At 53.0% G+C, this 21,164-nt stretch overlaps 1 protein-coding gene across 1 annotated transcript; it reads right to left on the reverse strand.

The window, feature by feature from the left end:
- Window positions 1-4,613: 4,613 nt before the first annotated feature.
- Window positions 4,614-12,612, reverse strand: Pgpep1 (pyroglutamyl-peptidase I). The gene is made up of 5 exons (XM_038328242.2): window positions 12,504-12,612; window positions 10,465-10,517; window positions 6,681-6,797; window positions 5,636-5,868; window positions 4,614-5,254 (listed from the first exon to the last, which is right to left on the reverse strand). The coding sequence occupies exons 1-5, from the start codon at window positions 12,535-12,537 to the stop codon at window positions 5,062-5,064; spliced, it is 630 nt and encodes a 209-aa protein (XP_038184170.1). The 5' UTR covers window positions 12,538-12,612; the 3' UTR covers window positions 4,614-5,061.
- Between the last annotated feature and the right edge of the window lie 8,552 nt (window positions 12,613-21,164).

The following is a 21,164-nucleotide window of genomic DNA, read 5'->3' on the forward strand; positions in this document are numbered from 1 at the left end:
AGAGGTGTGCCACCACTCCCAGCTCCATTCACTGCCACTCGCAAGGTGTGGACCTTTGCCACAGGCAATTCCGGCTTTGGCTGCACCAGAGCCTCAGCCTTCTCCTTCTTGCAGCATAAGAATCCTGGGGAAATTCTAATGTTTTGGGATCCCTTGTTTAAATATTCTGATAAGCAAGGGAAGGGCACAAGTGTCCTTTAGAACTGCATTTCTGCCCGGGTATTAAATATCCAGCTAAAGCCTGTGTCTGCTGAGCACACCAGTGGAACCGCATCCTGTGTCCCAACCCCTGAGTGCTAGTTTATGATATTCCGTGACCATAAAAGTTTATGGCATGTGACAATCAGGGTGACAGGAACCTGCTTTCTGAGGCCAGGTCACATGCCTTGGCTTGTCATGAGCCACCCTCCCCCATCTCTTCCTTATTGTCAAGCTGGGTTTTTATCTGACCAGAGAAATCATTGACCAGGGCAGAGCTGCAGATCTGAGTGGCAGAAGAGCCCCCTGGGAGCCAGGGAAGCCCAAGGCTGGGCCCGAGTGAGGCCGCTCCTCAAGGAAGTCACACATCGGCCCAGACCCAGAGAGGCGGAGGTAGGGTGATGGCTTCAACCTGGAAGCTGAAGGCCAACCCAAGAGGGCCATAGAAAGACCCCAACTGTGAGCCTGGTCTGAGGCCCAGAAGGAGACATGAGACACACAATGACATGTGTGAGCCTGGTCTGAGGTGACATCAGACACACAATGACATGTTTGAACAACTTTATTGGTTTCTGGGTTAAAAGTGTGAGGTCTCTGGGAGCTCGGCCTGGCAGGCCATTTCCTCCTGGGGTCCCAGACACCAAGCTGGGGACTCAGCAGCAGCTCCAGGGTCAAAGAGAAGGCACAGTGGGTGAGGAGGTTGGGAGGGCAGAAGAGCCCCCTCGTGAGATACTGATGGCACCATGAACAAGCCAGGGCCCCCAGGCAGACCAAAGGGAACCACTTCACATAGGCAGGACCACCCCCAAGAAGAGCCTCAAGCCACTAGCATTGGTTAAACCTCTTAAAATAAAAATAAGTTGCTGTGAAGTGGTGGTGCACGCCTTTAATCCCAGTACTTGGGAGCAGAGGCAGGTGGATATTTGTGAGTTTGAAGCCAGCCTGGTCTACAAAAGCTAGTTCCAGTACAGCCAGGGCTTTTACACAGAGAAACCCTGTCTTGAAAAACCAAAGGGGAAAAAAAAGTTACCCCCCCCCAAACCCAGCTTTCTATGTTCTGTGAAAACCCCCCAAAGCAAGCTAGAATGTGAAATCGTGAGCCCCAGTGTGACAGGGAACTTGGTCATGGTGAGCCACGTCCCAGTGCAGGTCCCTGACATGCCCCACATGTGCTTCCCACAGCAGCGGAGGGGGGAACGTTCAGGAAGCTGTCAGGGCCTCCACTGTCTCTCGTTATTTTTCAAGTTTACTTTTAATTTTGTGTCTGTGAGAATTCAGTGTCTGGAGAGGCCGCTGGAACCCCCAGAGGAGTCACAGCGCTGTGAGCCACCTGTACAGCTGCTGGGACCAAACGCAGGTCCTCTGCAGGCAGAGCCGTCAGTGCCTCTTTCGGGTCCCGTCTGTTTTGCTTTTGTTTTCAAGGCCATCCTCCTGCCTCGGTCTTGAGTGATGGAGTTACAATAGAGAGGCACCAGGTTCAGGTTCTTACTCTTTAAGAGCAAACAAAACCCGCACATTTTATCTGCGGGTCTGAGTGCGCCGTGGTGTATGTGCAGAGGACAGCTTTTGGGAGGCATTGCTCTTCCACCTTGGAGTGCTTGGGGAGCAAATCAAAGCTTTTAGGTTTGGTGGTAACTGACTTTACCCACTGAGCAATCTTGCCTGCCCCTTTCTTGCTACTTGATGACTATGTAGGGGAGGCTGGCCTTGAACTCCTGATTTTTTCTGTCTCCACCTCCAGTGCCTGGGTGATGAGACCCTTACAGCCAAATCTCAATACTTGCAACCAATGCTCCCAAACCAGGGTCAGGTGCCACTGACAGGCGTGTTCAACCGCCACTCAGGGTTTGGATTTTCAAACCTAAACATTCAGCTGGGTTCATTCCCCATTACTGCATAAAAACATGAAGCATGTTCTCCCCTGCAGCCAGCATTGCTGGGGGAACTTCCCCCCACTATTTTGTTCCCCCTGTGGATGCAGGGACAGTGGGCTGTGGGAGCCGATCTGAGTTGATATTGCAATGCCATCAGCACTCCACAGGGCCCCACAGGGACTGTGCTAAGACTAAACCAGCTTTGTCTTTCCATTTCCAGAAGGAACTTCTGGGCTCAGATTCTCCAAGGGGTAGGAAGGTCGAAAGTGAGCTGTCTAGACAGTGGAGGGGGGGCTTTCCTTGCACACAGCAAGGTCATCCACGGGGTGAGGCACGAGCAGCCTGTGTACACAGCAGCTGGCCTGGCTCCCAGCCCAGGGTGCACACAAAAGCATCTTGAGTACACTTTTCCAGCCTCCCTCAGCCTCAGGAGTCCACTGTTTTCTGGAGGCTTCCATGCCAGCCATGAGATTCCCTGTTTAGCTGACACTATTAATAGAACTTCAAAGACCAGCACATCAGGCATGGTGGCTCCACCTGTTGCCCTGAGATGGGGAGGCATTCTCAGGTGCGCAGTGAGTGTGAGGCCAGCCTGGCCTACACAAACCCCAAAAACTCCGGAAGATCTGGGTGCTACAGTAGTGATCCAACCTCGGCCGCCCGCAGTGTGCTCTCCAGAGGACACTTGAGCCTGCCCTGGGCACAGCATCCTCAATTCATAAGCTATGTTCCCATGTCCAAGCTGACAGTGTAAATCACTTCCTCGGGCTGGTTGAGAGGCCAGACGCCACCATCACTGTCCCTACTCATGTCCCTGGCTTCCAATCTATACCAACATTATTTCTCCTCCACCACTGGGCCAGCCTGGCTTTCTACTTCATCACAGCACCCGTGAGGTCCAGGTGCCCCCACCTCAGGCCCTGCTCACCCACCCTCCTCTCCTAATGTGAGAAGACCTGCAGGAGCAGCAGGGTTGGGGGTGACCTGGTCCTTAGGGGTCAAATGTGGCCAGGCTAGGTCCCCACCTGGCAACTACCACCCCCCTGAACCCCACCCACCAAGAAACAAGGAGAAAAAAATCAGGTTTTCGGGCCAGGACAGGGGGATGCCTAAATAAATAAATATTAGCCCCTCAGCTCAACAGTGGGAGCTACAAAATGGCACGCACACCCACTGGGGTGGCCAGAGGGGAAGTCCTGCCTCCCAGCACAGGTGAGACAAGATGGGTGAAAACATGGGTTTGGGGCACATGGTGGCACCCTCCCCAGTCCCCGACCCCTCTCCTGGGTCCTGCTGAACCTTTAGGGAGTTTAATAGTGGAGAGCAGCCTGGAGCCCAGCTGAAGACTTGCCAGGAGACAGGAGGATTGCCACAAGTTGGAGGACCAGCCTGAGCTACAGAGTTCAGGAAGAGAACCCTGTCTCAAAATACAAAGCCAAATAAAGTCATTGGGAACAGACACCAGGACAGTGGTGCGTCTGTCACCTCAGGGCTGAGGAAGGAGGATCAGAAGTGCAAGTCCAGCCTGGTCTCCACGATGTCCCAAAGTCCTGAGTCCTCCACATGCAGGAGAGCCTTGGACTCGTGTCCACAGCCAGCTGGGAGCTGGGACAGCCTCACCCCAGAATGGCAGGCAAGTCTCCCCAGGGTCCCCTCACCCGAGATCCCTGCCTGGAGCCAGGAACGTTCCGCAGACACAGGGTGAGTGAGGAGGACGACCTGAGGAAATCACGCAGAACAAGAACATCTGAGCTGAAAAGGAGCTAGGCCCAGCATACAGCCATCGGCCCAGCACTGGGCAGGCCAAGGCAGGAAGGTCAAGAGTTCAAGGTTAGCCTCAGCTACACAGTGAGTTGGAGGTCAGGCTGGGCTAATGAGACCCCCATCTCAAACAATAAAACGGTACAGTGATGAGCAGTTACCCCAGAATTCAGGTTCATCCAATCACAATTCCCTCCACAAAATAAAGGGTGGCATCCAAAATGCATGTGGCTCCTGATGGCGGGAGCTGCACTTTGTCTTGGCTGGAATCCAGGCCACGGGTCACATCCAGTCCCTCCTCCAGGCTGGCTGGAGTCCCAAGCACACCAGACATTCACAGATGTCCCGGTGACTGATACAGCATGTAGGAACATGCCCGGGCCCTCAGGGGACACAAGAATCTGTTTATCCACAGACACTGGGAGATGCCAAACCCTCACCCTCCCAGAACTTAGGAAGCTGAGGCAGGAGAATGAGGAGTTCAAATGAGACTAGCCTGGGCTACCTAGTAAGGTCAAAGGGCCAGCCTGGGCAACCTGAGGACCTGACTCAAAAAAAAAAAAAGACAACAAATCCCTCTGAAAAATCAAAAATAAAACAAGAAAAGAAAAGGTCATGGCCAGGTCAGTGCGGCCCAGGGAAGGGCCAGGCCCTTGGTGGCGACAGCAGCCTGCTCTTCTGAGCAAAGGGAACCCACTATGAAGACCCAAAGAATGATGGCATTTTCAGGACAGAGGCAAAAGAGGCCTCACACCCCAGGAGAAAAAAAGACACTGTTGATTAAGCCTGAAGTTTTAACAATGGGGATATAAATTATTCTGTTCCCTAGTCTAGCACTGGAGGGGGGAGGAGGAGGAGAAAGGGAGAGGAGAGTGGGGGGACAGAAAAGGCAGTCAAGTTCCAGGTGGCTTTACCGGGGACCATCCAGGGCTTAGGGGCATGGATTAGCGCCAACTCCTTTCTAACACTTGGTGAGACCCCACCAGAGAGGCAGCTCTGACTCCTGTCCACAGCCCCTGGAAAGCGAAGTGTGCTGGGGCCAGGCAGCGGATGGCAGGTGTCCAGGCCACCAGCCTGTGGCCATCTCGCCCTGGTCCCAGCCTTGGCCTCTGGGGACAGCAGCTGTGTCTCCAGACGACAGCTCCATCCACTGCCTTGCAGTCCACCAAGGCGAGGAGAGGATGTGTAAGCTAGAACCTCCTCTCACAGCGCTGGGTGTGTGTGGCTGTCAGTGCTGGTGACAGCAGCTGATGTCCCCTTCCACTTGCTCCAGGACACCCAGCATCTCCTCGATGATGGCCCTCAGAGCCCGGCCTAGCTGGTCAGCATTGTAGGGCTTGCCCAGGGGGGGCACGTGGACGAAAGCTGACCGGCCGCGGCCCTGGTAGAGTGAGGTGTAGTAGGTAAAATCACACAGGTACCTGGGTCAGGGGAGGAAGGGGACACTGGGTCAGAGTCAGTGCCAGCCACAGCCACACCCACCCTCTCAGAAGCCCGCAAATGCCTGGGAGGTGGTGGGGAACCTAGGGATGAGAGGAATTTGGGGGACTCTGGCATCCTTCTCTCTATTTTCTAGAACTTTTATTTTGCCAAGCATGATGGCGCACACCTTTAATCCCAGCACTTGGGAGGCAGAGACAGGCGGATCTCTGAGTTCTAGGCCAGCCTGGCTATAGTGAGACCCGGTCTCAGAAACAAAGGTGACTGGAAAGATCTCTGCTGTCCAGTCCCCAGGCTCACTGCTGGAGAGGAAACCCAGAACCTACCCACCTACCCACCCCTTCGGGTGCCCGGGACCCCACCTGCCAGCATCCTGGGAGATGGAGACAGACACATCCAGCCCCAGCATGGTCACCCTCTTGCACACAGCATCCATGTCAATGATGGAGTCGATGCTCTCAGGGCCGTCCTCCACACAGCACTGTGAGCCGGGGCAGAACCGGCAATTATCCAGTCCTTTGTAGCCCTTGTTGTGCCCACATTTCTCCAGGGTCACCGTGGTGGCCATGCCCGACACCCCAACATGTACCACGAGCTGGGGAGAGAGGGGCAAAGCTTAGCAGGAGCAGACACCCACCCCCACAGGGGACAAAAAAGTATAAGTATTTCTCTTGCTGCTACAAAATGACTGTTAGGTAGCTTTTTTTTTTTTTAATCTTTTTTTCATGCCAGGGATTCTCTGTGTGATTCTAGCTGTCTTGGAACTCACTATGTAGACCAAAGAGGCCTCGAACTCATAGAGATCTGCCAGCCCCTGCCTCTCAATCACTTGAGAGATTAAAGGCGTGCGCCACCACCCAGTCTGAGGTGTTTTGAAAGTCATTTTTTTTCTTTATTAATTAATTAATCTTCCTTTGATGGTGCTGGGTGCACCAGGGCCTCATACACTCAACATTTAACTGTAACTTGCTCAAACCCCTCCTGGCTGGCACACAAGCGGCAAGGCCCTGTAAGGTCCCCAGTTGCTGCCTGGGGTGTGGCACTGACCTACGGTATGGTGTGGCACTGGCAGGCTTGTGCCAGAGGTGATGTGGTTTGAATAAGAATGGCCCCACAGGTCCATGTATTTGACTGCTTAGTCACCAGGGCTTAGAACTGTTTGGGAAGGATTAGGAGGTGTGGCCTTGGTGGAGGAGGTGTGGCCTTGGTGGAGGAGGTGTGGCCTTGGTGGAGGAGGTGTGGCACTGGAGGCGGATGCTGCCCTGTGATGATCCTAGACTAACCTCTGGAACTGTGGACTGGCCTCCAGTTGGATGCCAGCTCTTATGAGTAGTCATGGTGACTACTCACAGGCCAGAACAATGACTAGGTGGGTGGATCTTCAGGGGGCCCCTGTGCACTGCTCACCTGGGGGCTGTGCTTCTCCCACAGTGCAGGGATGAGCCTTTGGACGGTCTGGTATTCCACAGGGATCTCATACACGTGCAGGTCCACGCTGTCCCCAAGGCCCAGTTTCTCCAGTTCCTGGGAGAGAAGACACCATGTGAGGATGGGGAGGCCACAGGGGACATCCATCTTCAGACACCAGGCAGTTCAGCTGGTTGTGTTGCATGCCGCCACCCAGCACTGGGGACTGGAGGCAGGATCGGGCGTTTGAGGTCGTCCTCTGACCACCATGCCACCCACTGAGTACCCAGAGCAGCAGCTGGGGCAGCAGCTTCTCCTCAGTACCACGGCCGCCGCAGGGCTGGCTGGGAAACGCCAGAAAAGATTGGGAAGCACAGTACAGACCTGGGGAAAGATCTGGGTTAACTTATCTCTGTAGCCGTAACAAAACATCGGGGCTAGGGCACTCCACGACAAAGGAGGTTAATGCTGGGCAGTGGTGGCGCACACCTTTAATCCCAGCACTCCAGAGGCAGAGGCAGGCAGATCTCTGTGAGTTCGAGGCCAGCCTGGTCTACAGAGCTAGTTCCAGGACTCCAAAGCTACAGAGAAACCCTGTCTCGAAAAACAAACAACAACAAAACAAAACAAAAAGGATGTTAAACCAGCTGTCGCTGTCATAATTCCTGGGGATTTTCTTAATACTTGAGAGGTTGAGGCAGGAGGACTGTTGCTAGATTAAGGCCAGCCTCCTTCTCTACATGAATCTAATTCCAGGCCAGCCAGGACTTCATAATGAGACTCTGTCTCACAAAACAAGAAATTAAAGAGGAAAGGTTTGGGGCTAAGTTCGTTGTTAAGAGCACTGGCAGCTCAGTAAGTGCAGTGCTGTAGTTAAATCAGTAGAGTGCCCAATGAGCGTGCAGGGAAGGTATGGGTCCATGCCAGCGCCAGGTGTGCTGCACACCTGTCAGCCCGGACATCTGCAGGGTGGAGGCAGGGGTCAGGAGGTCAAGAAGACCTTGTCTCAACAAACATCTAAACTCAAACAAAAATCACGAAAGAAAGAACAGTTTCTTCCGGACTGTTCTGGAACAGGGGACGTGCGCCACCTGCTGGGTGAGCATCAGGAGACGGGCAAAGGGCAAGTCGTTGTCATGGCAACTGTATTTGATGGACTTTCGAACTTCACTGGTTAACAAACTAGAAAAGCAAAATAAACACCCTCCCTCCCCGCCCCCTGGTGAATCAAGTGGTGTTTCTGTCACTGGGTACTCAGAGGCCGAAACTGAGTCAAGAGGACTGCGGTGAGTTCCAGGAAAACCTGGGTTACAGGGAGACTGAGTTCAGCACCCTGCACCCCATCCAGGTGAATTACACTTGTGAGGGACCCCAGGCCTCAGGCATCTGGAAGCATTTGCACCCATATACACATGCGCCCCCCGCCACATACACAATTAAAACAAAGCTAACTGGGTGGTGGTTGTGCACGCCTTTAATCCCAGCACTTAGAAGGAGGAGGCAGGAGAATCCTCTGTGAGTTGTAGGCCAGCCTGGTCTACATAGTGAATCCAAGACAGTCAGGGTGACATAGAGAAACCCTGTCTCAGAAAACAGACTAAGAAACCACACACCCACAGCCCGCCACCACACACACACACAATCAATGGCTGGTGTTTGGCTACACGCTTGCCCTCAGTTCCTTCCCCGCAAGTGGTTGAGACCTAGAGCAGTCTGCAGTAGATGGGTTCACCCAGGAAATTTATGGGTCCAAGCAGGTGATTAATGTCCCTGTGAAGGCCATGAGCCTCCACTTTCTGTGAGGACTCTGCTGGGCAGAGGACAGTGTGGTGGGGATGAAGTCACCTTCATCTGGCTCTGCCTTTGCCCAGACACCTGGGAGAAGGGGCCATAAACCCCAAATCTCACTCTGCTTCCTCCTGGCGCACTGCTCAGCACGCTGGAAAGCTCCAGACCTGAGGGTGCAGCTGTGGCTTTGTCCAGCCAAAAAGACAGCCACAAAATTGGGCACGGCTGTAGGCTGCATCTGACCGAGTCCCTTGACCCCACCACAAAGCCCTTCTTTGTTTGCTCGGACTATTCCTTAAAGGGTCTGTCTAGACTTGTGGTGGCGGTAATTACCCCAGGGTATCACTCAGGGTCAGACTTTGCAGTAACAAGTCAAAGGTTTCCTGGCCCTTGACACCCACCTATTCTCCCACGGAGAGATGTACAGCCCACCACCTCAGACCTGGGAGGGATGAAGAGAAAGCTGGCAATGACGGTGCCCTCTGTGATCCCCACACTTGGGAAACTGAGGCAGGAGAATCACCTGCAGAGTGAGGTCTTAACTGAAACTGATTAATCGGTTTCTCACAGAAGGTGTGCTGAGCACACCTGTCACCCAGGGGGGAGCTGGCAGCAGGGTCAGGAGTTTGAGGTCAGCCAGGGTGTAGACCCTGTCTCAAAACTTCGAAAAGGGGAATGGTGGGCATTAAGGCCTGGGAAGGTGGCTCAACAGGTAACAGAGCTTATGGCCAAGCCTGGTAACCCAGATTCGATCCTGAGGACCCACACAGTGCTCTCTGCCCTCCCATGTGGGCCTTCCCACATACACAACAGACAATGCATAAATAAATAACATTTTTTTAGGGAATAAGATGAGAAACAGTTTGGTTTTTGTAAGAAACAAAAGTTTCTCCTTGGAGCGCGAAAGCTCCAAGGGAATTCCCAAGATTGTTTAATTGATTTTCTTTCCTATTTACATGCAGATGGCGGAGTCTGGAGCCCAGGAATCCAGACACTGGCTTTGTGTCCACTCAGCCCATGAAGCCTCCTGTCTGCAGCTCACACAAAGCCAGAAACACAAGTCTGCAGAGACACACTGGTTCTTTTTGTCTGTGGCTCTGGGGAGCGGGTGTGCAAGCAGGGGCCCCAGCCACACTCCCATCTGCAAGGTCCCGGGGAACCTGGGGTCCTCCGTCCAGCTTGCAGTGTGAAGGTGGGAAAGAAAGGAGGGCAGCAGCAAGCGGCTGAGACTTCTGAGGTGGGGAGGGTGACGAGCTGGTGGCAGGGGACATGGGAGTCTTGGGTGGGAAGAGGGACCTTAAATCACACAGCTAATGGGTTAAAATTAATCCGGGTCTGGCTGCCATCTCTGCCAGCTGATTTATCTAAGAACCAAACGTCTGTCTTTCTCTTTCCACTCAATTGTCCCCAAGCCTGTCTGTCTGAATGTCCCATCTGGAAGGAAACCCAAGTCAGTGGAGCCGCTCCTTAGATCAAACTCTGGGAAGAGATGCCCTCCTGAGGGTCACTGCCCTCCTTCCCAAGGGGCCAAGCCCTCGCCCAGTGTGCCCATCTGCTCCCCAGCCTTGGCAGATTGGGCTGGGGCACACCTGGCCTTTCTCACATTAGTTAGTTTGGTTTTTTAGCCAGGGTCTGACTAGTAGCCCTGGCTGTCCAGGAACTCACTCTGCCTCGGGAGCACTGGGATTAAAGGCGTGCCCACACACCAAGCCAGCAGGAAGTGGAAAAGGCTTTCACAGCCAGGCCTGGTTCTAGCATTTAGGAGCCCAAGGCAGAAAGATCATGGGTCTGAAGTTAGCCTGGGCTATACAGTTACAATTAGGATAAAAAATAAAACAAGAAAACAAATGAAAAAAAGTGCTCAACAAACATAAAACGGATTGGTTCGCATCTGAGATGTTTAAATTGTACTTAAACACATGGAAAGACACACAGCTCTGGGCTAGGCTGCCCCCCAAGTCAGTTCTGGGCTAAGCTTCCTCCCCTTCCGAATTACCTGGACAGCGATCCAGCTGGCATTCACAGTGTGCTCCCCAAAAGGCCCAAACCCTGGAAACAGGAAAAGAGGTGTCACTCTGTCTTCCCACCCAACAAACCCCCACACTCTTTATCACCAACCCAGCTATGGATCCCAAGCTGCCTGGAACTAGAGGTGATCCTTTTGCTTCCACTTGCTGAGTACTGGGATGACAGGCACAGGCTGCCATGTCTGGCTTACTTGTCCCCCTTAGGACTCACACCTGGCAGGACGCACAGAAGTGGGCCTCTCCTTTAGCTACTTCATTTTCCAGTCAGGGTGTAAACTACAGTTATATTGTCATTGTTTGCTGAGCTGCCTTCCAATTCTGGGAACCCAGGACCAGGGTCCTTCATGAGGAGTTCACAGGCTCTGTGGGATCTCTGCAGGCCAGGCTACCTGAACACCGCCTCCTCCTGGTCCCTTAGCCTCTAGGGACTACCTCTGACCAAGGCAGACTCGAGGCATTGTGGCATTTGGTTTCTTTCCTGGGTCTAAGAGCTCTGAGTAAAGACTGAAGCAGAGAGGAAGCTATTTTGCTGAGATCTCACAGCAAGAGAGTGGAAAGCGCTGGGTTCAAATCCATCCTGCTAAGCTAGCTAGCCACTGGGTTGACAAAAAAAAATACATTAAAAAAAAAACAAAAAAGAAAAACCAAAAACAACCCACCCAGCTCCTGACTCCGACTCTGGGTGCCATGGCACACACCACAGATCTAGGAGCCGAGGCAAGAGAGCTGGGAGCTTCAGGGCAGCCTGTTTCAAAATCAAGAGAGCCAGAAAGATACCTCAGTGAGCAAAATGTTTGTCACACAAGGACCTGAGTTCAGATACAATATACAGGCGCAGTGTGGTACCCACACTTGTACCCCCAGGGCTGGGAAAGTAGAGACAGGCAGATCCCAGGCTCAATGACCTAATCTAATCTAATGCAGTAGCTCTCAACCTTCCTCGCACTGTGGGGACCCCAGCCAAGGAGCCATTTGCTGCAGCCTCATAACTGTGAGTTTCCTGCTGCTGTGACTGTAACGTAAACATCTGTGTTTTCCAATGATCTTAGGCGGCCCCTGGAAAAAGGGTCGGTTGACCCTAAAGAAGTCACGGTCCTCTAAGAATCTGGGTTAATAACAGGTGTAAGGGTCCCACCTGCTGGCAGTGTTAAGAGATGGCCACCATACCTCGGGACAGCAGACAGAGGCCACATCTTGGTAGCACCCCATCATGGTGGCACACACTGTTCATCTCAGCTTTTGTGAGTCTAAACAATCACCCTGAGTTTGTAGCCTGGGTCACAGAGTAAGTTCCAGGTCGGCAGGACAGAGCAACAAAATAACACTTTCTCTATAAACCAACCAGTCAAATAAAGAGCCTGCCATAGTAAGCTCCACGGGGTCGGGGACACCTTCACTCACACCTGAACAGCAGGGGAGCAGCTTCCTCCAGTTTGGAGGAATTACAGCCAGAACCTTCCTCAGTTACAAAACACCTGTAGGAGTTCTCCTAGCTTGCTCCCTGTGGCCTCTCCTGGCAGGGGTTTAACCTGAGTGCCCTCCTCCAAGGCCTGGAGTTGACTCCACCAAGCGTCCCCAGGCTGAGTCTCAGGAAATAAGTACAGTTAGCTCCCGGGGATGTTGGTGACAGTAGCCAGAAGTCACTGGGTCATTCTGGGGTTAGGCTTGACGCAGGCCTCCACCTGCTCCGATCGGGTTGCAGGCCCCCCAACAATGCAGGGTGCTGAACCAACCGTGTGTCACTTGGACTTTTCCTGTCGTGAACCCGCCTTTGTCCCGGGGGTCAGGGGGGTGGGAACAGGCCGGAGCTCGGGAGGGGCAGGGAGGCGCTGCAGCGCGCGAGGGGACCTGTCTGCACCCCAGTCCCCACGCACCCCGAACTCCGGGCCGCCGGACCTCAGACTTTTCAGGTCGTCAGGGCCGAACGGCGCTGTCGCGGGCGGCGACAACTGCAAAGCTGTGGAAACCGCGAGACCTGCCCCGCCGCCCCCTGCCCGGCCTCACCTACCGGTCACCACCACCGCCTTCCGCGGCTGCTCCATGGCCGGACACGCTCAGTGGGACCGAGGCGGCAGAGACTGGAGCGGACTCCGACCGCGAGCCCCGCCCGGCCGCCCGGCCGCCTGGCCCCGCCCCTGAACGCTGGGCTTGCGCGGCCACGCCCCGGCCACGCCTCCGAGTAGCTGCGTGCGCCCTGCGCGGCCCCGCGGGTCCCGCCGAGCCCCAAGCTTGCTGCTAACCCCCCCACCCAGCGCCCGAGCTACGCCCTTTCCCTGGCCACGCCCTTTCCCTGGCCACGCCCCTGAGTCTTCCAAAGCCCCGCCTCCGAGTTCTGCCTGGGACCGGGCACGCTTCTGGCCACGCCCCCGAGCCCCACCGCGTCAGGCTCCAGCTCCCCAGACGCCCAAGCCTAGGTAACCCCCCACCCTCGCCCGGTCAGCCGCGGAAATGCCGGGCGAGGATACCTGATCCCCATTTGGCCCCGCCCCGGGCATTGCCCGGCCCTGCCCAGCCCAGTGCTTCCCCCCCCACCCCCTGCCTGAACACGCCCATTTCCTCCAGCACCCTCCCCTCCACTTGCTCCTGAGCCAGCTCCGCCCCAAGCCCCGCCTCCAACGTTTAAGTGGGCAATGGGCGTGCGCCCCTCTCCACCCTTCCCAGCCTCAGTTTACCTTCCTGTATGAAGGGGACATTTACGAGCTCGCGCACAGGGCCCACTCTCTGAGGACGGGCCGATCATTTATTTATTTATCAACTTCACGATGTGTGGATTGTATACCTACGTCTCAGAACGGTCTAGACAAGTCACAAACAAGGACACTGGGGCAGAGTCAGAGCTCTCTTGGCCAAGGCTGAAGGGAGACAAAGGGGTCACTCCAGCACAAGGCCGAGGGAAGGGCGCAAGAGAAAGGGAAAATCCATGCAGGGCTTTTGCTGTCAAGGAGGCTGATTGGCCCCTGGACCGCAACTTTCTCTATATGGCCTTGGTGACACGCCACCCCAAGGCTTTTGCTCAACTGCGCACCTGGCTGTTCGTAGTCTACACCTCCTCCTGCCGGCCTTCTCCAAGTGTCATCTGTATTAAAGGAAGCTTCCTCCCCATCCGGACCTCCTTTGGGCTCCCCTTTTTCTTGCCTGTCACCTCCCACAGAGTTTCTGTCCCTCTATTGTCTGCCCACCCATTCTCTCCCACAAGTCCTATTTTGCTAGTTTGTTATTTTAAATCTTATTCGTTACTGTGGTGTGTCCATCTGCTGCTTACAGGGGTATTTGACCACACCGCCACTGGACACCCGGGACATCTGTGCCAGCCTGTGTCCTCTACTGTGGTTCCTGTAAAAACACCCAGATAAAAAAAACATAGCCCCCTGGTGGTGTCCCCAGAGGCAAGGCTGGTCTTGGACAGAGCCACAGCATCGGGTTCCAAGCAGTGACCCCCGTATTCCAGGACATTGGGGAACTGCTGGGCCCGAGTTCCAATCAAACACCCTGTCCCTGACTGCCTGGGGTATAACGGACAACTTGCCTGCTCCTCTGGGTTCCGAGGAAAGGGGTTTTATTATAGACAGAGACAGCCAGAGAACGGAGTAGAGAAAGAAAAAAGGAAATCAATAGCCTGGACATGACCAGGGCTGTCAGTGAGAGAGGAGGGGAGACTAGCGAGTGATAGAGAATAAAGAAAACAATGAGAGGGAGGGAGAGGAACAGGAGAGGGAAGGATGGAGAGAGGGAGAGAGAACAAGGGGTAAACACAGAGAGCATAGCTGAAATATCAGGGTTATAAAGGACAAAGCAGTGGGGAGAAGGAGACCTGAGAGCTGAGCAGAGCTTGGGAGGGAGGAGGGCAGAAGGGCTAGGACTGGCTTGTTCTGAGGGGGCCAGCACGGTGGGGAGGGAGGAGGGCAGAAGGACTAGGATGGGCTTGTTCTGAGGGGGCCAGCACGGGCTTGGATATGCTGATAGGCCCTGGGCCAGCCACAGAGAAGGGGCTTCTTTTGGTAGAGGGAACCCAGCTAAGTTCCCAAGACTTTTATCTAACCTCCAGAAATCCTCCTACAGTCTAGGCCCAGCCCACTTCTGGACATTTGGACTGCCTTTGGGGTTTGGAGTCTCCTGTGAAGATTTCCCAGGAGTCTGTGCAAGTCCAGGCTGGAGGTCCCACAAAACACAGCTCTTAGGGTTCTGACAGCCTCAGGGTAGCTCAGAACATCTGAGAGCTCACCCCGAGCCTGTGTCAAAACACTGGGGTACTCCTCAGAGGGCCTCCAACCAACTGTGGAGCAAAAGTCCCCAAGGGGACAGCTCAGTGGGCACAGCACCCCCACAAATGTGCGGACCTGGAACCTCTATAAATAGCCATGTATGTTTGTGCACTAGGGGTGGAGACCAGAGGGTGTCTGGGACTCACCAGCCAGCCCAACCAGAGAGGGGCTCTGCCTCAAAAACTAAGGTGGGGATCAATACAGAAAGACCCTGTATACACAAAAAAAAAAAAAAAAAAGAGGGCCCTAGGAACCTGAGTGTCTCTAGACAGTTTGCAATTGCTGGAGGGAAAGGCACAGCCATGGTACAGCTGCTATGCTCCTCTAGGGACCCTAGTGGGTCACAAAGAACAGACAGAAAAGGAGAAAAGGGAGGAGGGAGGGAAGGAGAGGAGGAGGGAGGGGAGGAGGGAGGGAAAAAGGAGGGAGGAGGAAGAAAGGAGGGAGAGGAAGAGGAGTGGGAATTAGGAGAGGAGGGAGGGAAGGAGGGAGGGAAGGAGAGAAGGAGGGAGGGAAGGAGGGAGGGGAAAAAGAAGGGAGGAGGAAGAAAAAAGGGAGAGGAAGAGGAGTGGGAACTAGGAGGGGAGGGAGGAAAAGAGGAGAGGAGGGAAGGAAGGAGGGGAGGAGGGAGGAAAGCCAATCAGCCTAGATGTGGGGGAGCCTGGGCACACCCAATACTCCAGTGGGGACAGTGCTGAAGCACTGGGGAAGGAAGTTCCTCCACAGAACCCCACTGTATGCCAAGGCCCTTGTCCTCAGCAAACCAAAGAGAAGAAAAAAGCTGGGCTGTGGCTCAGTGTAGACGAGACCTGTCTCAAAGCAGAGGCAACAACAACAACAACAACAAACCCAACTTTGTAAATTGTTCAATCTGATTTGTGGATCCAGATGCAGAGTGTGGCCCAAGTGACACCCTGTCCCTGTTGTCCGCTGCCATTGATCTCAGGACAGACTACCATGTCTAGTGTGAGGCTGCTTGGTGACTCTGAGCTTCCTCTCCTGGTCTGGCATGCCGCCTGGGCACGTCACCTTCTTGGGGGACACTCTGGAGGCTGGGACCACACAGAAGCATCAGGTAAGGTTTTTCTGGAAGTTCCAGGACATCTGCATCTCATTTGGGGGGTCCAGGAGCCCCCATGCCCTCCTGGTCAAATTCCACCTGATGAAGCCAGGAACTGCCCTGTCTTCTGCTCAGGGCCCAGAACCATCTGTGCCTCTCTGAACCTTTGCCCTCTGTACTAAAACCAGGCCATTTAAGCCTAGGACAGCACATTCCTGGGACAGGGGCCAAAGGTTGCCTGGGGGTGTGGCAGGCTGCATGCTAAGGCTCGTGTGTTTTCTTACTTGTTTTTGTGTTTGTTTGTTTTCTTTTTACTGAGACAGGATCTCACGTAGCACCAGTTCTGTAGCTAATGATACCCTTGAATTGATCTTCCTGAATCTGAGATTACAGGTGTATATCACCATGCCCAGAGCTTGCTGCATTGTCGGGGTACCCGAGTGTCAGGTCATGCCTTCCACCATCTCTCAGCCTCTCCCCCACAGCTGTCCTCCGAGTCTCTGGCAAGTCCACCTGTCTCCACCCTTCATCCCAGCACAGATGGATGATTGATGTGTGCTTCTCTAGCCACCATTTACACGTGTCCTGGGATTTGAACTTAGGTCTTCAGACCTTTGCAGCAATCACTTCTACCCCCTACTGAGCCCCTCTGCCCTCCTCTAAATACTGCTGGCATGGGCCTTTAATTATATGTATGTGGGAGGTTCCTGCAGACAGGCAGGGAGGGTGTTGTGTGTGCAGGCATCTGACATCGGGTCTCCAGTAGACATGGATGTCCTGGTACGATGGCAGAACATGCTTTAAGTTCCTAGTCTGAGTTGTCATTTCCCTGGAAACAAGCAGCGAGTTGGGGCTGTTTGTCAGCCTGAAGCCTGGAGCAAAAGGAACTCCAGGCAAATCTATAGCCAAGCCACTCCCCCGCCAGCACAAGCCATCTGGAACACTCTGTAAACATCCAAAGGAAACAGTCAAGTGCAATAGTAATTCCTGCCGCAGGGCCTCAGTCAGACCTGCCTGTGAGTTTGTAACAGATCACCTTCACACCCGCCATTCTGGACACAAGCTGCAAGCCACCAAGTTTGGACAGCAAGAACTCAGTTGTCTGGCAGCCCCACCACCTTTTGTTTATTTTTTATTTTACAATTTTTTTTCAAAAGGCTGATTTATTATGTATAGACTTCTTCTTGCATGTACACGCCAGAAGAGGGCACCAGATCTCATTATAGATGGTTGTGAGCCACCATGTAGGTACTGGGAATATGAACTCGGGACCTCTGTAAGAGCAGCTAGTGCTCTTAACCACTGAGCCAACTCTCCAGCCCTTTTACATTGTCTGTAAGATAGCTTCTCACTACGTAGCCCTGGCTGGTCCAGAACCTGTTATGTAGATCAGGCTGGCCTTGAACTCACAGATCCCTCCTGCTTTGCCTCTCAAGTGTTGGTACTAAAGACATAGCCATCTCTCCTGTCTCCCCACTCCTTCCTTTCTTTCTCCCTTCCCTCTCTCTTTTCAGAAGTTTTGGTATACAAACCAGGGTGCCTTGTTAACATGTGTTCACTGAAGGGTGACACTTGCATGCACACCTCTGACAAATGACCAATGTCCCTCGTATCCTTCTCTTCCCCTTTCCTTTGATCCTGCCCCTCCCACACCATTCATGTCCTTCCTTCCCTCCCTCCCTTCACCTCTCCTTCTCCTTCCCTCCCTCCCTCCTTCCCTCTCTCTCTCCTTTCCTCCTCCTTTTTTTTTTCTTTCCTGGGACTCACTGAGTGGAGTGTGTTCCCTCCAGGAGCAGAAACAATACCGCAGTTTCCGTCACAGGAGAAAATGCCCCTCAGTGCCCTGGTCTGCCTACAAGTCCTCAGGGAGGGACAGGGACCCACAGCCCCACACACTCACTCGGGCTTTGGTATTCTCTGCCCACCACCTTCCAGATTGTTCCGCAGTCTGGGGAGCTGTGCACAGCTGCCCATGGCTGCCAATCTGTGGACATCAGCTGGTTGCTGGGGAGCGGTTCAATGAGCATCTTGTCCATTTAGCCAAACCACAGCAGCCTTCCCACTGGGGCCTAGAGCTGCCCAGCCTGTCTGCGGTCCTCCACTGCAGCGGGGCTCAGATCCATGCACTAAGCCCCGGTGCTGCCCTGCTGCTATTGCACCAGCAGGCATGCCTGACTGGTGCAATAGCACCATTGCCCCAGCCCCAGCCTTGCTAAAACTCACAGCAGCCCCTCTGCCTCTGTGTGTGCGCTGGGGTGATGGGGGCGCTGGCTTCTGCTAGGCCAGCCCGACACAGACTAGAGTTATATGAAAGGAGGGAGCCCAGCTCAGAAAATGTGTCCACAAGATCTGACTACATGTAAGGCCTTCCTTTCATCCCCTTTCATCCGTCCTTCCTTCCTTCCTTCCTTCCTTCCTATCTTTTTTTGTTTCTTTGAACCAGGGTTTCTCTTTGTAACCCTGGCAGTCCTGAAAGTTGCTCCATAGACCAGGCTGGTCTCCAGTAAGGCATTTTCTTAATTAGTGATTGATGGGGAGGGCCCAGTCCATTTCAGGTGGGGTTAACCCTGGCCTTGTGGTTCTGGGTTCTATAAGAAATCAGGCTGAGCTGTGTGGTGGCAGCACACACCTTTAATCCCAGCACTCGGGAGGCAGAGGCAGGCAAATCTCTGTGAGTTTGAGACCAGCCTGGTCTACAAGAGTGAGTTCCAGGACAGCCAGAGCTGTTACACAGAGAAACCCTGTCTCAAAAACAAAAACAAGAAAGAAAGAAAGAAAGAAAGAAAGAAAGAAAGAAAGAAAGAAAGAGAAGGGAAAAAAAGAAAGCAGTCTGAGCAAACCATGAGGAGCAAGCCAGTAAGTAGGACCCCGTCATGACCTCTGCTTCAGCTCCTGCCTCCAGGTTCCTACCCTGCTTGAGTTCCTGTCCTGGCTTACTTGTTTGGGGTCCCAAGGGAGATGACCATGTGGGGTAACAGCATGTGCTATGTAGGCAAAAATGCCTGAGCTTAAGTCCCAGCACCCATGTAAAGGCTAGCCTCTGCCATGTGTGACTCAGCATTGGGGTAAGGGCTAGCCTTTGCCATGCGTGACTCAGTATTAAGGTTAAGGCTAGCCTCTGCCATGTGTGACTCAGCATTGGGGTAAAGGCTAGGCTCCACCTGCAGGAGCCAGCCACGATAAGCTAAATATGAACAGATCACCCAAAGGAAGTTCTTTGCTTCCAACCATTATCACCTGCCAGAGTAGGACTCAGCCATCGATAAGTTCAATGGAGGCCTGAGTCTCAGAAGTTTACCCTGAAGCAATACCTGGTTGCAGAAAGAACCACAAATTTAGATTACCTAGCACCACCCAAAAGCAGACCATCCAAAGGAAATGCCTAACATTCCAACTGCTGTAGATAGGATCACCTGCCAGCATACTCACCAAGACACCTTTAGACAAATGTCAGCCAATCAAGGGTCCTGAATCTCAGAAACCCCTCACCCCTACATTTACTACTATAAAACCCAACTCGAACCCAACCCAATACGTTGGACATACAGAGAGACCGAGTTTGCAGACTTGCATAAAATAAAGACTCTTTGCTTTTACAGACAGAACTCGGTCTCCTTGTTGGCTTTCGGGGAACTTCGTGGATTTGGGCATAACACCACCATGCATGACTCAGCACTGGAGTAAAGGCTAGTCACTGCCATGCATGTCTCAGCACTGGGGAGGCAGAGACAGTGATAGATGCCAGGAGCACACTGGCTGGCCAGCAGAGCCAGAAAGGCAGGCTTCAGGTTGGTTAGAGACCCTCCAAATCTCAGCTGGGGAGTAATAGAGGGGAGGCCTCTGAAGGCCCACACATGGCCCGTGGACCCTCCCCAACATGTGCATAAAGACACACGATAGTAATACAAAACAAAGTTTTAAAAAGTTAAAGAAGCCGGGCAATGGTGACTTACACTTTTAATCCCAGCACTCCTGAGATAGAGGCAGGTGAGTTCAAGGTCAACGTGACCGACCTACAGAGTGAGTTCCAGGACAGTCAGGGCCACACAGAGAAACTCTATCACAAAATAAATAAATAAATAAATAAATAAATAAATAAATAAATAAATAAAATAGAGATTATAGTTGTTTTGTTTTTTTTTTAAAGATTATGTATTTGTTATATATACAGAGGCCCCTGCCACATTTTCCTTTTGCTTATTGGAGAGTCATGGAGACCAGGCTGTTCTAGAATTGTCTTGAATTTAAGGATGGACTTGAACTCCTGATCCTCCTGCCTCCACTCCTCAGTGCCGAGAGGCACGCGCCACTGTGCTCAACTTCTCCTCCTCAGTATTTACTGATTTTCTTTTCCTTTCCTTTTTTCTCCTTTTCTTTCCTTTTTTGGCCGTGTGGGGCTGGAACTCAGGACCCCCACCCTTCCTGCTGAGACACAGTCCACAGTCCTGGTGTAGGCAGCCACTTTACCTACAGAGCCCTGGGTGATGTCAAGGGTCAGAGGCGGCGCACAGGAAAATATCATCATTGATGTTCTACACCGGAGCCTTCCAACAGCTTTGGGCAGCTAAGGGTGGAGCTCCGATTCCATCCGCAACAGCCAAAGAAAATAAAACAAAATAAAGAAAGGGCTTGGAGATAGTTCTGTAAGCAAGTGCTTTCTGGGAGAGCTTGAGAATCTGAGCTCTCAGCACGACATAATGTGCAGCATGCTGGGTGTGTGCCATGTGTCTTCAATCCCCTCATGCTGGGTGTGTGCCATGTGTCTTCAATCCCCTCATGCTGGGTGTGTGCCATGTGTCTTCAGTCCCCTCATGCTGGGTGTGTGCCATGTGTCTTCAGTCCCCTCATGCTGGGTGTGTGCCGTGTGTCTTCAGTCCCCTCACTCCAGAGGCAGAGGCAGAAGGATGTCTGTGAGCTCGAGGCTAGTCTGTCTACAGAGCCAGTTCCAAGACAGCCAGAGCTACACAGAGAAACCCTGTCTCAAGCAACCGAAAGAAAAAAGAAAAAGCAAGGAATTGGCTTGGTGACCTACAGCAGTGTCCTGAGTAAAACACACAGTAAACAAATGTTTTATATATATAATATGTATATACTAACTATTTATTTATTTATTGCTGAGGGTCATCAGACAAGGTCCACACTCTAACTTCCAATCTGTGGTCCTAAGCCTATCTCTCCTAAAGGCTGCTCACTTGTATTTTAGCTGAAGGTCAGGTCCAGTCTCTGATTCAAAGGTCAGGATCCTGAGGGAGATGCCCTAGCTGTAAGCATTATAGCTGGGATGGAAAAGTACTCTGGCAGTTGTGAGCCAAAGACTAGTACAGGTCAGAGTTTGCATAGCAGCTTA

Source organism: Arvicola amphibius, chromosome 4, assembly GCF_903992535.2.
Source record: "Arvicola amphibius chromosome 4, mArvAmp1.2, whole genome shotgun sequence".
Lineage (NCBI taxonomy): Eukaryota > Metazoa > Chordata > Mammalia > Rodentia > Cricetidae > Arvicola > Arvicola amphibius.